Raw genomic sequence first — 14,673 nt, 5'->3', positions numbered from 1 at the left:
AGCCAACATTTGTGGCCATTCTGTAAATAAGGTTAGGATCTGTGACCAGTCACTACCGTTAGCTAGTCATGACAGTAACAGCAAATGAAAGGCAAGTAATGTCTGACCACAACCTGGAAGTGAAGTATTTGCTTTCAAGCAACGTTAGACAGCTGTGCCCAGACCTTTGCAAGCTAAACCAACTTGACCACACGGGTTAGCTAGCTAGCTGGCTAAAGTAACGTTAGTCCATAGTAACTGACAGAAAACAGATTCACAAACACAGGCCGCTTCTCTATTTAACACGGATGTCAGTGGTAATGTGTGGAGAAAGGTGGTGCAGCTAGCCGTAATAATGTTATAGAATATGGCGCATTTTAACTTTAGAAGGCAGGAATTTAGATTAACTAGGTGACTAGCTAACCTGTCCTCCGCTGTCAAAATGACCAGCTATCGTTAGCTAGACGTGCTTTCCTTAGCCTGCAGCTACACAGCTAATGTTACCATTGTAAAACGGAACTTACCAGGCAACTTTGCTCCCGACACGCAACATAGTGCTATTACCAACAGCGGGTAAACACAAATCTCTTGCAAATTCACCCTTCAGGCACAGTTTAATTCATCTTTCCAAATGGTACACATCTGCTCGCCTGCTACGGCAGCTAACTAGCTCGTTAGCTAACAAGGACACAGCAAGAATTCCGAATGACAGCTCCACTTCCTCTGAACCGGTACAACCCCCAAATCAGCACGGACAAACAAACACCAGTCAATCTGTTCCTATGTAATGCAGCAGGACTTTTCAATCTTTTTTGGTAGCTGACCCCGAAAATTTACTACGACCACATAATTTAAAACCACACATCATTCAGGGTGCATAAACAATGTTTCATTCTTCAGGTGGACAGAGATCAGATCAAGCTGCTCTCCTGGTCTGGTCAGAGGAACTTGGGCAGTATTAGCCTTAGGTGGGTGGGATTGAACCAGCAACCTCTCATCCTTACAGATTCAAATAGGCAAATGAGAGCGGAGCAAAGGCTCTGGCCTGTAAATGAGTGCAGCTGGGCATTTATATGGGCAATACATTGTGATAAAGATATGTCATTTGAATGTACACCCAGACGCATCTTAGACTAGGACAAACTGTGTTGGAGTAATTGAAACCATGAAATATGTTAATAGTGGCAGAAAACTCTAAGGCTATGTGATGGAAATCTGTAGAGACTAGATTCCTAGTCATGGAAAACAAAATTAATAGAAAAAAAAAATCACAAAACAAAAACCAAACCTCAGAAGTAGGTAGTGAAGAACAGACACTGGCTGGTTACTTGCCCAGGCAGGCCTAATTGTATACATATCATATTAATTATACATTATATAAATATACAGATGACTCATACAATGCGAAAAGATCTGTGGGTTTTGAACCTTCTCTCTAGGAATTTTCATTTCTCATTTACAGTTGCATACTACCTCAGACAAGACTTTTCACGTCCTGATACAGAGAGGACCTGTCAGTCTGCCAATACACAGGATCTGATGTAAATTCCATTTGTGCTTTTTAGAGGTGAGAGTGCCAGTGTAGAAACAGGTACAGGGAAGGGTGGGGCAGGTACTGAAGGTCATTGAGGGGTCATTGAGGTCATCTCCCGCCACAGATGTTTTGTTGAATTTACTCAATAGTAAATCTATAGGGTGTCTGACTATGCTTCTGGTGTTTGGGGTTTCCGTGACCATACAAGTTGCAACACTGTGCATCACAGAGCTATTCGATCTTTTTTGGGAGTCCATACATTTACTTCAGTTTTGGCCATTAGTGGAGATATGGGATGGGAATCTCCAAACATCAGACATATAGGTCAAATGCTTCGGCTTTGGAATAGACTTGTGAAGATGTCTGATCAGAGACTCACTAAAAAGAGATTTAATTGGGACATTTTGTATGGTCATCCCTGGGCCAATTAGTTGAAATCCTTATTTTATTTGAACGATTTGTCATTCATTTTCCAGAACAGGTTACTTTGTGATATTCAGGAGATTAGGAGTAAAATGTTTCTCATGTATAAAGAAAAATGGTCTGTTGATATATGGTATAAACAAAAATTTGAACTTATTGTCTCATAAAGAGTAGCTACAGTGTAGAACCTTATGTGAAGTATAATTTAAACAAAAGACAAAGATCCCTATGTGCACAGTTACGTTCAGGAACATTACCATTAGCCCTATAGAGACCGGCAGGTTTAATGCCACTCCAGAGGAGGACAGACTTTGTTCGTTGTGTGAGTTAGGTGAAATTGAGAATGAGGTTCATTTTTTATTTTACTGTCCTGTCTACAAGGACGTAAGGGAGGTACTTTTTAGTAAAATGTCCTCTATTTATGTTGATTTCTTTGGGCTGGATGATTATGAAAAACTTGAGTTGTGCTTCAAGAAGGGAATCTTTTTGGTAGCAGATTTTATTTGCCAAGCTTGGGAGAGAAGGCAGAATATTTTGTTTAAGACCGAGCTGTATAATAACTTGTAATTTTGTAATGAAATGAAATGTGTGACCACTGCAACTGTAACTTTGGTGTCTTGTAAACCCATGAGGGTTGGGCACTTTGTGTGCATGACACCAAAATAAAATAAAATCAATCAATCAATCTATAGGGACCTGGAACCACACATCCCTCCAGTCCCAGTTTTGTGCATTTGAATCCCTCTGCTGGACTACATAGTGGTAACTCGAGGACCCCCATCCCGTACAGCGCTGCTCTGCCAAGACAGCTTGGGTCTCCCTGCAATTTCCTGAAATATTACTTCTTATTCTGTGCAACTTCTTCACTATTATGTGTATCTCATACATCGTAAATGGAAACAAATGACTTGTAGACTTGCAGCAGACTTTGTTTTGAGCACATTTATTGAAAAGAAAGAAATCAAGAGAAATCAGAAATACAATCCTCAGGAGGAAAGAAACAGAGAAATAAATAAAAATAAATTACGAAGTACAAAAATTTGCGAGAAAATGTACATCTCTGCTGAAAAAAAAAAGAAAAAGAAAAAAGACAAAGACAAAAACCCCAGATCAGCCTCTTGCTGAGGTGTGGGAGATGTGAATTTGAAGCACGCCAAATAAACTCTAGTGAAACAGCTGACATACAGGTGTACTGTAATAAAAAAGGTTTAGCAACAGTATATTTTCATTCAGTTTAGGTATCAACTTTTATTAGATTTCTCTATTCATTACAAATACACACATTTCCCTGAGGAAACAACTTCCACTGGAGGTTCCACAGACTCAGTGGCTGACCCATTTCCAAATGCCTTTCAATGGTTTGTTTCAAACTCGTGAATAAGAATAAAAGGCCGATGCTAACTGTCAACAGTTGGTATGTTGTACCTGTAAAAGAGCAAGAGAGGTTTCAGCGTATAATCCATTGCTTTGACATAGCTGTGTCAGAATAGAAGGCAGAATTACAGCGTAGGAGGAAAGCGGTAGTATTCACAATTTGCAATTAGGGTAAACTGATGAAGTGAATTTGTTAAGGTGCACCAGTATGACAGACAGCTGAGACTGAAACATTTGGCCCCTAGCAGCAGGAGAATCCCATCTAGAGGAAACCGACGATATCTAATAGCAATGCACATTCTTCTTGCTAATTACATTTTGATTTTACACGGATGAAACAGATAATTAAAAAGTTCTAAACAAAAATGGTAAAAAAAAAAAAAATTAAAGTACATCATTTGGTTGATAGGTGGTCGACAAAAAAAAAATCAAGATTGTCAGACGTTGCTCAGAATCTGAATTTGCTAAGTTGAGAAGCCAAATATACTAAAATATGCTAGAATTCCCTTCTTTGTTGTGTCAGATCTTCGGTTTAACGCAGAGCACTGAGACAAAGACAAGCTCAAAACTAGATCAACTTTAGGGACTTGCAGACAAATCATCTTGCCACTCGAGAGACGCTACAACTTTAACTACACTAGAAAAGAGACATTTGCTGCATTGTGTTTACCAAATATTGATCCAAGTGCCCCAGTCACGCTTCACGATAATTGGTTAAAATTTTCAAAGAAATGCCCGGGATTCATGCCCAAACCAGGAAGACCCAAACTTATTGCAACTCCGTAACAAAAGTGACAGTACACAAATAAATCCAGACAGTACAAATACAAAGCTGACAGACAACTGATTGTGACGAACAGTACCAAAAAAAGTAGAAAAAAAGACACACTTCAGCCCTTTGATATAACAAAAACCATAACTTTTCATATCTAAAATCTTTTTTTGATGCTAAATTTTTACACACAGATACTGTAAATGTACATCTCAAATATACAGATAGAATCCAACTTCTAATATTATTATCAACATTACAAGTCCACTACCGTCCAGTCGCTGGGAGATTTGACAGAACTGAAAACAGGTCTAGATATGACTTTTTCTTTTCAATAACCACTGGAATTGTAATGAAATGCTCTTAAATCTTTGGGAAAATATAAATTATCAATCCTTGTCTAGAATCAATAACTGGAATATTGCATTGCTTTCAAAAACAAAATTGTTGTTTTTGTTCTTTACACAACATTCAACTTTAGCTTCATCAGATACCTAGGAAAAAAAATTAAACCCTGAAGGAAAAAAACACACCACCAATCTGAACGTTTAGAACAGGTTGAGCCCATGTTGGGACACATCATCAGGTTCATCTCTGACACAACTGACAAATTTAGTCAAAATGTTGGAGCCTTACTGCAAATTGGCACAAGAATGTGCATTTAAGCCATATGTTCTGAATTTCCTATCAGTGTTGTCCAGTATCCTTCTGGACAGCCTGGAGTATTTCATCACACAGAACATTCAATATAAAAAAATATTATAACTTTGCTCGTCAATTAAACATGTTAATCCATGGAAAATATGGGGAAATGTCATGTTTTAGCCTTAAAAACAACATGGATCTTAACTCAAAAATGCATTTGCAATCTTATTACGTATCTTATTAAGTATCTCAGATAATGGCTTAAATTGAGCAACTTCAGATTTGAAATCTTGTTTCTGACATTTTGGACAAACTAGTATGATATGTGATCCGTTGTGAAGACAAAAGAGGCCTGTTAACATGTTGGGACCGGGTTACGAGGGACAGGCCACCATGTTGGAGGAGTGACAACAGAAGATAAGGATATTGCCTCTCCCTCTTTCACCCTGCGCCCCCATTTCCTATATTTTAAATCAGAGAGGAAGAGGCGATAACGTTACAATATTTAGTGTGCCGTCACTTTTTTGACATGGTGTCTCTCATAACCGCTGGGTAACCACTCTGGAAACATTATGGGACAGGGTCTCTATTTGAGATCATCAATACTTTATGATAAAATTGATTGAAAGCAGACCACAATGTGCTGTTATGTGCTACTATTATTGTGAAAATGTGAACCAGCTCCATTTGTGTATTGGAGTCTCTTTTAAATGTCACATTGGGAACAGGGAAATGAAATATAGCCCTTAGATCTCGTCTTGTCTATGCAGGTTTGTGTAATACAGGTATACAGGTATACTATATGGTTAGCAGTGCCCAGCTAACGCGGGGAGTGCTGCTGTGTGGTTGCTTAGAGTGTGGAGATCCACGATGCCTAGCCTTACCCTACTATCACAACTTTAAATCGGTCTTCCATAGGAAGAAATGTATTACAGAGGATCACAGGTGTTTTTAAAAAAAGACAAGACAATTGTAAGCAGAGCAGTGCTGGCCCTCTGAAGCCAAACTGACATGATTTTGAAAATGTAGGATCCTTTGACTCACATGGTCACTACATGCACAGGGACGACTGTCTGTGATCCCGAGCCGGATGCATGCTGCCTCTCATCCGTACATCCTTATTCTTTGTTTTTCTTTTTCTTAATACAGGAAGTTTTCTGTAAATGTTCAGTAATACTACAGTAACTGTGAATTCGTAGTAGTATTTCAACCATCACCCGACCACAACATGGTCACATGGTGCTGGTTTCATGCAAGTCCATGCTTTCAGTCTCCTGTCTGTTAACCTTAGAGGCTGACAGCACATGGCTCATTTGTGCACAAAAAGCTATGAGATGGACCTGAAGGTCCTGGGGAATCAGCGCAACAGCAATTGGCAACATCATTCCTGTATGGAAACTAGATCAGTTATTTTTTTATTATTTTCTGCATAATTCGTCTGCAGTAAAAAGCCTCTAGGCAAAGACTCGGCTCGTAATAAAATGTGCCTCAGGCTGTGACAAACACATAATGGAGGGGCTGCCACAGGTCCCAGCCTGTGGTCAAGATCGAGTGATTCAGAGTAAATCTGTGTGTGTGTGTGTGTGTGTGAGTCAGTGTCCCTACACATTCTCCATTTTTAAATTCCTTACTTTTTTCCAAACCATAATTTCTTGAATGGATTTGAAAATTTTGTCAGTATTTAAAGGAAAAGTCCACCCTCAGATAATTTTATGATGAACGGCTGTAATTTACTTTTTTGGTGTACCCACTTTCCCCTCAACCTGCTCTGTCTATCTGTATTTCAGTAGGTGATTTCCTACATTTCCCAGAAGGCCTTTGGATAACCCTCAGAGAACTTGCCTGAACTTGTTGCATTTAGTATGTGCAGGTGGACAGAGCCATAGTGATAGTAAGAGCAAGACAGCAACTTGTACATGGCACAACTACAAGGTACATCGCCAATAGCTGTTTTTTTTATGTGTTTTAGTGTTTTAGGGTGGATTTTCCCTGTGATATGATGTATGCTGATAGGGGCTGGATAGGACAGTTTGACTGTCAAATAGGCAATATCACACTATGGCTCAAGATTATTCATCAGAACAACAAATATGTTGAATGACAGTGGATCCACAACTACATAAAATGTGTCATGCATGTCAGGACTGAACAGTACTTTCCCTTGACTTTTTCCAGATTTATTGTGTAATTTCCAAAGCTCTAAACATCTGTTAACTAAGATCTCCAATCTAATTCAATTTCATTTTCCATACTTTTCCAGACCTGTGCAGGACCTCTGGTGTGTGTGTGTGTGTGTGTGTGTTAGATCAATAACTGTGCGTTCAGACTGCGAGTAACACGATCAGTAAGTCACTGGAAGTCAATTAATTTTCTATAGAGCCGAGCGACCAGGTAAACTCGCCAATGTGTGGATGATCAATAAGCCTATCAGTCAAGAAAAGCTGGCCATGAATTAACTTCTTGCCGTCATTGGCCGTCAACAGCCAATCTGACTTGTGTGCTTTCTTCTTTCCCTACCGTTGTGACTTTGTTCCACGAACAATAATTCTGCCTGGCAAGTGCAAAATGGGCAAGAAGTTGATTACAGCCATTCAAAGCTGCCCAGTCCTCTACAACTTTTACTTGAAAGACTAAAGGAATAAATGTCTCAATGCTTGAACAATCCATCGTAGAGGACGACGGTATTGCTCAATTAACTCGTTAAAAAGACCTAACAATATGACAGGCAATACCAGAGCAGCAAAAACATGATCTGCCTGTTCAAAACTTGTAGCTGTAGACCACTAGGTCTATCAGAGCCTCTTGTACCGCCCACAATCGGTCAGAATTGCGTGAGCCATTAACCAAGTCGCTTGCAGTGTGAACGCCCCTTTACGTGTGGTGGGTTGAGGGCTAGGTGGGTGCTTAGAAATAGACTGGACATATATAGAGTGGACATATTTGCTGGGGCCATGGGAGGAAACAGTAGGAGAAATATCAAAAAACTGCATGATCAAACCATACAGAGTTGGCCTGGACAACCACCCATCCATGCATTACTCCATTCACCTTCAACCCCATCGGTCCTTCCTGTGTCTACGCCAGCTGTCCGACTCTCTCCACCATCTTAAAGTGGAACCTCTCTCTTTCGCTCTCTTCCTCCTCTCTTCCTTCCAGAGTCATTCTTTTATCGACCGGCCGTCCTACTGGTCGTTTCACTCAGAGTGGGACGTACTCTTACGTGCGGGGAGGGGGCGGGGGGTTGCTAGGAGTTGATCATGATCTGGTAGGCGGAGCAGTTTTCTGGGCGGGGCTTGGCTTCGGTGGTGGTGGTGGGCTTGGGCGGCCAGTCGGGGTCAACGCTGAGCTCCTGGGCCAGATGCATGTAGCGAGCTTTGGGGGTCATCTTGCGCCGGCAGCATAGCCAGGACAGACACTTGCACCCCCACAGGTCGATGCCCCCCTGGAGATACCGTGGTCACAAAAAAACATGAGCAGAAAAAGGGGGAAAGGGAGGGGGGAAAGGCACCATGAACCGCTGTTGCCTTGCCATGTTTTGAGTTTCCTGAGCATTCCCTGATGTTTGATTTGCTCATGCATTTCAACTGTCAACTGCAAATCAGACAGTGGCATGCTAACAGCTACATGCAAAATGCAATCCAGAGAGGAGCCATTTGTGTGATAGCATGCAAATTGCTTTACATTAGCTTAGAGTTTGCATGCATGTGAGTCATTCAAAATAAAATTCAGCATGATAGCATTTTGACAAGGTTGGTGCTAGAAAGTTTACAGAGTGAACATATTCCTCAAAAACAAGCTCATGGAGTCAAAAATCAAACAAAAAAGTAGTCTTTACAGACTGAAAAATTACACAAATCGTAGAGCTAGAGCTAGCCTGCATGCTCTGCAAATACATACCTGATGGGAAACCAGACGGTTTACACTGACACAGTTAGCTAGGGAGCTAATAGGGAAGCTAAGAGACACATGCAGTAGGTAGAGCTTATTAAGGCCACTAGGCTGGGGCTGGAGGGGCACGAGATGGTGATCAGATGAAGGGAGGAGAAGGTGTGGGAAGCGATCTCGCTTCCAGAAGAATGCAATGACAGATATCCAAGGCTTGGAAACGGTTTGGGGAATGAGAACGAAAATAACAAAATATTTACATGAATAAAAGCAAAAATGTAATAACTAGCCATGTTCAGAAATGAAAATGCCATGTAAAGCTGTAATTCTGGTTAATAACGTTTTCTTTCCCCCCAGTTCCCATGGAGATTTCTGCAGTGTGCCAAGTGAAAGACACCATACACACACACACACACACACACACACACACTTACACTTGTATCTCTCTCTCACACAAACGCAGAGAGCCCCTTAACCTGCACTGATCTCTGCCTTTCCCCTTCATCCTTGTCTATGATTTCTAAGATGCATTTACCATCTGACAGCCAGGCAGTTCAGGCTCTGAAGTAAGGAGGCTACTAGAAAACTGACCCATTACAATTCTGAAAAGAAACAGAGCTTTAAAGCTTTTTTCACTTCAGCAACCTAAACTTGTTTGTGACTTGCCTAATTGCTATTTGACAAGAAGTAGAGCAGTCCTCCTCAGTTAGTGACTGCACATAGATTTATAAATATCTTTTTAAACCTTTACTTATTCAAGGAAGGTTGACTGCGCAAATACGCCGTTTTTCAGAGGGTTAGGGTTAGCCTCACAAATACAAAATTACACATACTGACAGTTGGGAGGTGGCGGTTTCTGTGGGAGCGGAGAGCATTTCTCATTCACTTGCCCCACCCAGATTTTCCCCAGCTAGTTTCCGATTTCCGCTTCTGTAACTGATCATCAATATCTCTCTGTCTGGAAATGGCTTTCAGCTTCAGCATAACCCTTAGGAAAAGGACGTTATTAACCAAAATATTTCCTTCAAAAGCAGTTCGGAAGGCTATCCTGAGGACGGAGGAACGGTTTGGAGAAACAAATGTTTTCAAGCCCTGGATAGAACGCCCACCAGGGAGAACATGGAGGAGGAGAGGACAGAGCAGAGCAGAGCGGGACTGAAGTCTGGCACATGCAAGGTCTTGGTAGGTGACATTAGAGAAAGAAGTGGGAGCAGAGAGAGGGAGAACACCAGACAAGAGGAAAATGAAAAGGCAAGAAGAAGAAGAAGGTGTCAGATTTTCCCAACCTGTGGTGTCGGGGCGGCAGGAGTGGCGCCAAAGCTGCCCTGCTTGTCTCGGCTGAACACAAGCTTCCATAAGACGATGTCAAGGACGAAGGTCTATGGAATAGCGCAGTGGGCAGGGAAAGAATTACAGAGAGGCTACTTTGATTTCACATAGCTTCTCCTGTGTTGTTTTTTGTGCAAAGGATCTTCAATACTTTTTTGTGATGCTGCAAAGTATGAAAAATTTGAGGAATTATATGTGTGGTGATTTTTTTCCCTTTAATTTGTGCGTTAGCCATGAGTCATAAAAGGTGAAGAGTTAATCTAAACAAAAAAAATGAAAAAAATAAATAAATAAATAAAATGGGAGTGAAGAGAGGGTATGGTTATTGTCTCCACAAAAGAATGGCAAATTCTACTGAAAATTTTGATGGTGTACAAATGTATTTTGATTGTTTTAATTCATTGGAGAGGTAAAGCACTGGCAGCCTTGGATATAGCGCCATCTAGAGTGTCTGGTAAGCAGTGCATGTATGCTAGGGAGCCTTCAAAGAGGAAGGTGGAGGCATAGTGGTACTGCTCTACTGCGATTGGAAAGCCGGCCTTCAGAATCATAGATGAAATATCCGCTGTCATTGGGTTGTACAGCAGTAGGTGTTTTTCTGTAAAGAACCTCTAATCGGTCTATCCACAGGTTAGATTAGACACGTGTGCTGCTTTCAAACATTCAAAAGCCCCACAGATAGACCTTCCACCAGCAAAACGTTTCAAACAGTCACATGCTTGTTTAACTTTACACTCCTGTATTCAAGACACCGTAGTCGCTTTGAGAAACAGGGACTTTGTCACTTTACAACATATAATCACTTCTCACAATACAAGACTGATCCTGTTATCCAGCTTGATGAGACACAGATGAGCACACTGCATGAGGAAACAAAATGAACATTAACAACTATTTCTGCTGTGTGTGTGTGTGTGTCTTACCTCCACCAAAATAGACGCAGCAGCATTGATTAAGATGATGAATAAGAGTTTAATCCTCCATTCGATGGGGACACAAACAATCTGGACAGAGAGGGAGATGCATTCCAATACACACAGTCAAAACTCACCAGCTGATCATTAACACAGTCAGGGACTTATGTGACCATTTTAAGGCTTTGTTTACACTGTAGGCCATCATGATTTCTTTGAAAGACTGTTCACATCTATGCTAGGATGTAATCCATATCCCATACCAATATGACTTGACAAATGTCGAAAAACGTGTGCGTGCGCAGAGTAACAATAACAAAAGACATTGCTTCTATTTTTGTAAATATGGTTCTCCTTCATATTTCCAACACATTTTGTCCCCCAAACACCAGTCAATTAGTCAGCTGTTTTGCTTTCTTTCTATTGTAGCGTCTTGTTTCCTCCATGCTAACGCTGGTTCAGCAAACTACCATGGGTGCCACAATTATGATTCACTTACAGTATGGTTATAATAGATCGCAACAATGCTGACAAATTCCAATTTGAGCATAAAATGCAAGTTGTATGTGGGTCTCATGCCTCAGGGTCCAATTTTGTACCACAATTGAAATTAATTCTACTCCATGCAGCTTTTTACTGTTTGCACTGATTAGAAAACATCAGATCTGGGTCACATGTGAGGGGAAAAAAAATTGAATTGGGACAATGAAGAATATGATTTATAGATAGAAAACAAGCTTTATAGAACTTTAATTGTCCATTATAACCAAGAATACTCCAATGGCCAAAGAGGAGCAACTTGTGCAACATTGTCCTGAGACCCAATCTAATTCAATAAATGACTATGTAAAGAAAGGCAGAAATGGGGAAATACGGACTAGACCATTAACAACAATGTTAAAATGATTTAGAGAGCTGAGTAGTGATGCAACAAGCTACTGTATGAGCCTGAGCTGAGTAAAGGAGAGTGACGTCCTCTTACCTCTAGAAACTCATCAATGGTGCTGACCGGATAGAACATGATGAACAACAGGAATACATACAGGCTCAGGGTAGACAGCACAAAGGGCCCTGGGGAGAGCACACACACACACACACACACACACACAAGCACAGTCACAATCACAATCACAGAGCAAGCTACTGCAAGTTTCTTGAAAGCCAAGACCAAGCAAATATCTGCTCCCTGCCATCAAATATTTACAGCAGTAACTTTTTGACTTGACCTACATTAGGACAGTTTTATTCCTGTCAAGCAGCAAGTCTCTTACAGTTCTTGTAGCTGGGCTGCCGGAAAGGTTTGCCCTTGGAGAAGACGATGGCAACGATGAGATACTGGAAGGAGGAGACGTAGAAGAGGCTGGTGTTCTCGTAGTTCTGAATGTTGTGGTCGTCCAGCTCAGTGGCGTTGAGGTCGGAGACGTTTTCGTGGGATGACAGGTTGCAGGCACTGGGCGAGAATTAAATTCACGGACATTGAGATGCATTTAAGATTTTTTTTTGTCTGTGGTCAACATACAGGAATTAAAAGGGTGTAGGTTCAAATCAGCATTTTCCATTCTAAAGAACTTTGTCAGATAAGAAACTGATCCTGGTCCTTAGGCTCCAAATAGTACAGTGTAAAAGTTGGATGGTCCATATTCTTTTAGTCTGGCTAAAATCATCTGTCACCTTGATTTTTTTGTTTTCACTTCGATTTTTGCATCGACATTTATTTAGAGGCAAGATGTTTATAAGCCCTTTGGTGTTTTTTTTTTTATCTTACCTGCACAGATTATTGATTACATCTCTTCAATATCTCTTCAGTATTTTATCACTTTGCTTCTAAATCTCTCTGCTATCATATTCCACCATTGTGCAAAAAATCTATCTGCTTCAATGGGATTTTTCAATTTTTATTTGGCCGCTGTGGTGCATGACTGCTGGCGTCGGGTCACTCACTTGGAGAGCGGCGTCCAGACCTCGTACCAGGGCTGCTGTCGGACCCAGAGGAAGGCGATGGTCTGGAAGCCCAGGCAGATGAGGATCTGGGTCAGCACAGAGAACAGCAGAGGCCCTGAGATCAGACCTGAGGGGGGGCGACGCGACACCAGCTCCTTCCACGCCGGGTTCAGACTCACTGGAGAGGAGGGGGCAGGGAGACAGATTGAAGAATGGGGAAAAATGGAGATGGGGATGAGGAGAAAGGGCAGGCAAAAAGAGGCAGGGCAAGGGAAATGAAAGAGTGGGAGACAATAAACTGTGACATGTATTTTTAAATTTTACATCAACCTGCCAAGGGACAACAGACAAAAATTTGCCTGGTGGCTAAATCTGGCATATTTACATTAGGTTTTAAATGTTAATTAATATGCACTGTCCCTATTACATAAATAAAATCATAAATCACTACCATGGTGACACAGAGTAAATATAATATAATCTTCGCTGCACCTCTTATACTTACTGGTGAAGACGATGAGGAGGATGATGACAATGTCGATAAAGAGGAACTGGAAGTCTCCAAGGTTACTGAGGATCTAACAACAAAAACAACAGACAGTAGAGGTCAAAGGTTGATTAGAGAGACCTTTCTCTATTAAGTGAAGTCAAATTTGAAAATTTGATGAGCAAAGCCATTGGGTCTCTCATGAATCCCATAGCTACTAGTAATAGAAGCAGAATAACATACAGAGTAGAGGAGCGTGACGCTGATGTACTGGATGATGCTGTAGAGGGCCATGAACTTGAACACACAGAAGGAGGTGATGAGAGCAGCGCGGCCTTCCCTGCAGAGGCAAACCAACACTGTGTCACTTCTCTATCCAACATATTACCCTCCAGTCAGCAAGCAACATTCAGTTATTCACATCATGTAGCTTTAAAAACACATCTTTACATGCAGGCCTTTGCAAGAGTTTTGAATGTTTATACTTAGTTTGGTTTTGATGTGTGGAATGTAGAGATTTGAACTCAGTTTTAAACCTCAATATTTTAAAACTACTCTGAATGAAGAAGGTATCTTGCTGTCCCAAGCTCTCAATATAATAACTGAATTTAACTTCACATTAAAAGTTCAACTCCAAAATGCTAGATATACATTTTGGGAAACAAACAAACCTGAAATTATTCATAAATAATGATCATAAATAATCAATATCCCTAAAATAATTTGTGTCCTCTCATCCAACAACTTTTCCTAATAGCCTGCCATAATTTGTTTGAATTTTGGTGCTATCAATCACTTTGCAAGATTAGATGTCACTTTTTTGAATATTTCATTATGGAACAAAACATATTTGTCAAATTTGCTAAATCAGTAACGCTATTCCAATCTCTATATCAACAGTTTCCACTACTATTTCTACAACTAAAACATGACACATAATAAAATCATCATACATCTTGGTGTTTTTGAGGTGAGACGTTCTTACAAGCCCACTGGGTTTTCATCATCTCTCCTGAACCATTTGCATTTCTTCTCTCCATTTTATTTTTTTTGGTTCATTTGTACATGCAAAAACAAAAAAAACAACTACATTTAACCCTGTTGTACCTGATGAGGCTGGGGACGCAGGAGATGTTGGGGGTCCTGGAGGTGAAGGGAGAGGCTACTGAGGCTTCCAGCTCTGACAGAGAGATTCCACCATGAGCCCTCTTCAGAGCCTGGGGGGGGGGGGGACAACGAATGTACAAACTGGCATGAAAATATGTCCTTTTCAACCAATTATTGTCACACCAAAATGAATATTTAAAGTGGCTGTACATACCCCACAGTCGTTCGCTCCGTCTCCACACATCCCCACAAAGTAGCTGCAGGAAAATGATGAGGAGTAATG

At 40.9% G+C, this 14,673-nt stretch overlaps 2 protein-coding genes across 4 annotated transcripts in view; both read right to left on the bottom strand.

Annotated features, from left to right (window-relative positions):
• opa1 (OPA1 mitochondrial dynamin like GTPase) overlaps positions 1–660 on the bottom strand; it is a 46,826-nt gene extending 46,166 nt beyond the window's left edge. For all 3 annotated transcript variants that reach the window (XM_071528707.1, XM_071528709.1, XM_071528710.1), the window contains exon 1: positions 504–660. In XM_071528707.1, the coding sequence (XP_071384808.1) occupies positions 504–532 (29 nt within the window). In that variant the 5' untranslated portion in view covers positions 533–660. The remainder of the gene's footprint in view (positions 1–503) is intronic.
• Positions 661–2,872: 2,212 nt separating this feature from the next.
• The window catches only part of atp13a3 (ATPase 13A3), a 48,890-nt gene continuing 37,089 nt past the window's right edge, over positions 2,873–14,673 (bottom strand). Inside the window, exons 25-34 of the mRNA XM_071528706.1 lie at positions 14,605–14,647; positions 14,391–14,500; positions 13,527–13,623; positions 13,302–13,374; positions 12,797–12,974; positions 12,127–12,305; positions 11,838–11,926; positions 10,865–10,945; positions 9,899–9,991; positions 2,873–8,169 (exon numbers count right to left, since the gene is read on the bottom strand). Coding sequence (XP_071384807.1) covers positions 7,972–8,169; positions 9,899–9,991; positions 10,865–10,945; positions 11,838–11,926; positions 12,127–12,305; positions 12,797–12,974; positions 13,302–13,374; positions 13,527–13,623; positions 14,391–14,500; positions 14,605–14,647 — 1,141 coding nt within the window. The 3' untranslated portion in view covers positions 2,873–7,971. The remainder of the gene's footprint in view (positions 8,170–9,898; positions 9,992–10,864; positions 10,946–11,837; positions 11,927–12,126; positions 12,306–12,796; positions 12,975–13,301; positions 13,375–13,526; positions 13,624–14,390; positions 14,501–14,604; positions 14,648–14,673) is intronic.

Source organism: Centroberyx affinis, unplaced genomic scaffold (assembly GCF_046629955.1).
Source record: "Centroberyx affinis isolate AG114_WGS23_722 - 3 ecotype Tasmania unplaced genomic scaffold, CSIRO-AGI_Caff_v1 ptg001712l_1, whole genome shotgun sequence".
In the NCBI taxonomy this organism is placed as follows: domain Eukaryota; kingdom Metazoa; phylum Chordata; class Actinopteri; order Beryciformes; family Berycidae; genus Centroberyx; species Centroberyx affinis.
The sequence above is the reverse complement of the archived record's forward strand: the minus strand, read 5'-3'. Positions and strand labels throughout refer to the sequence as shown.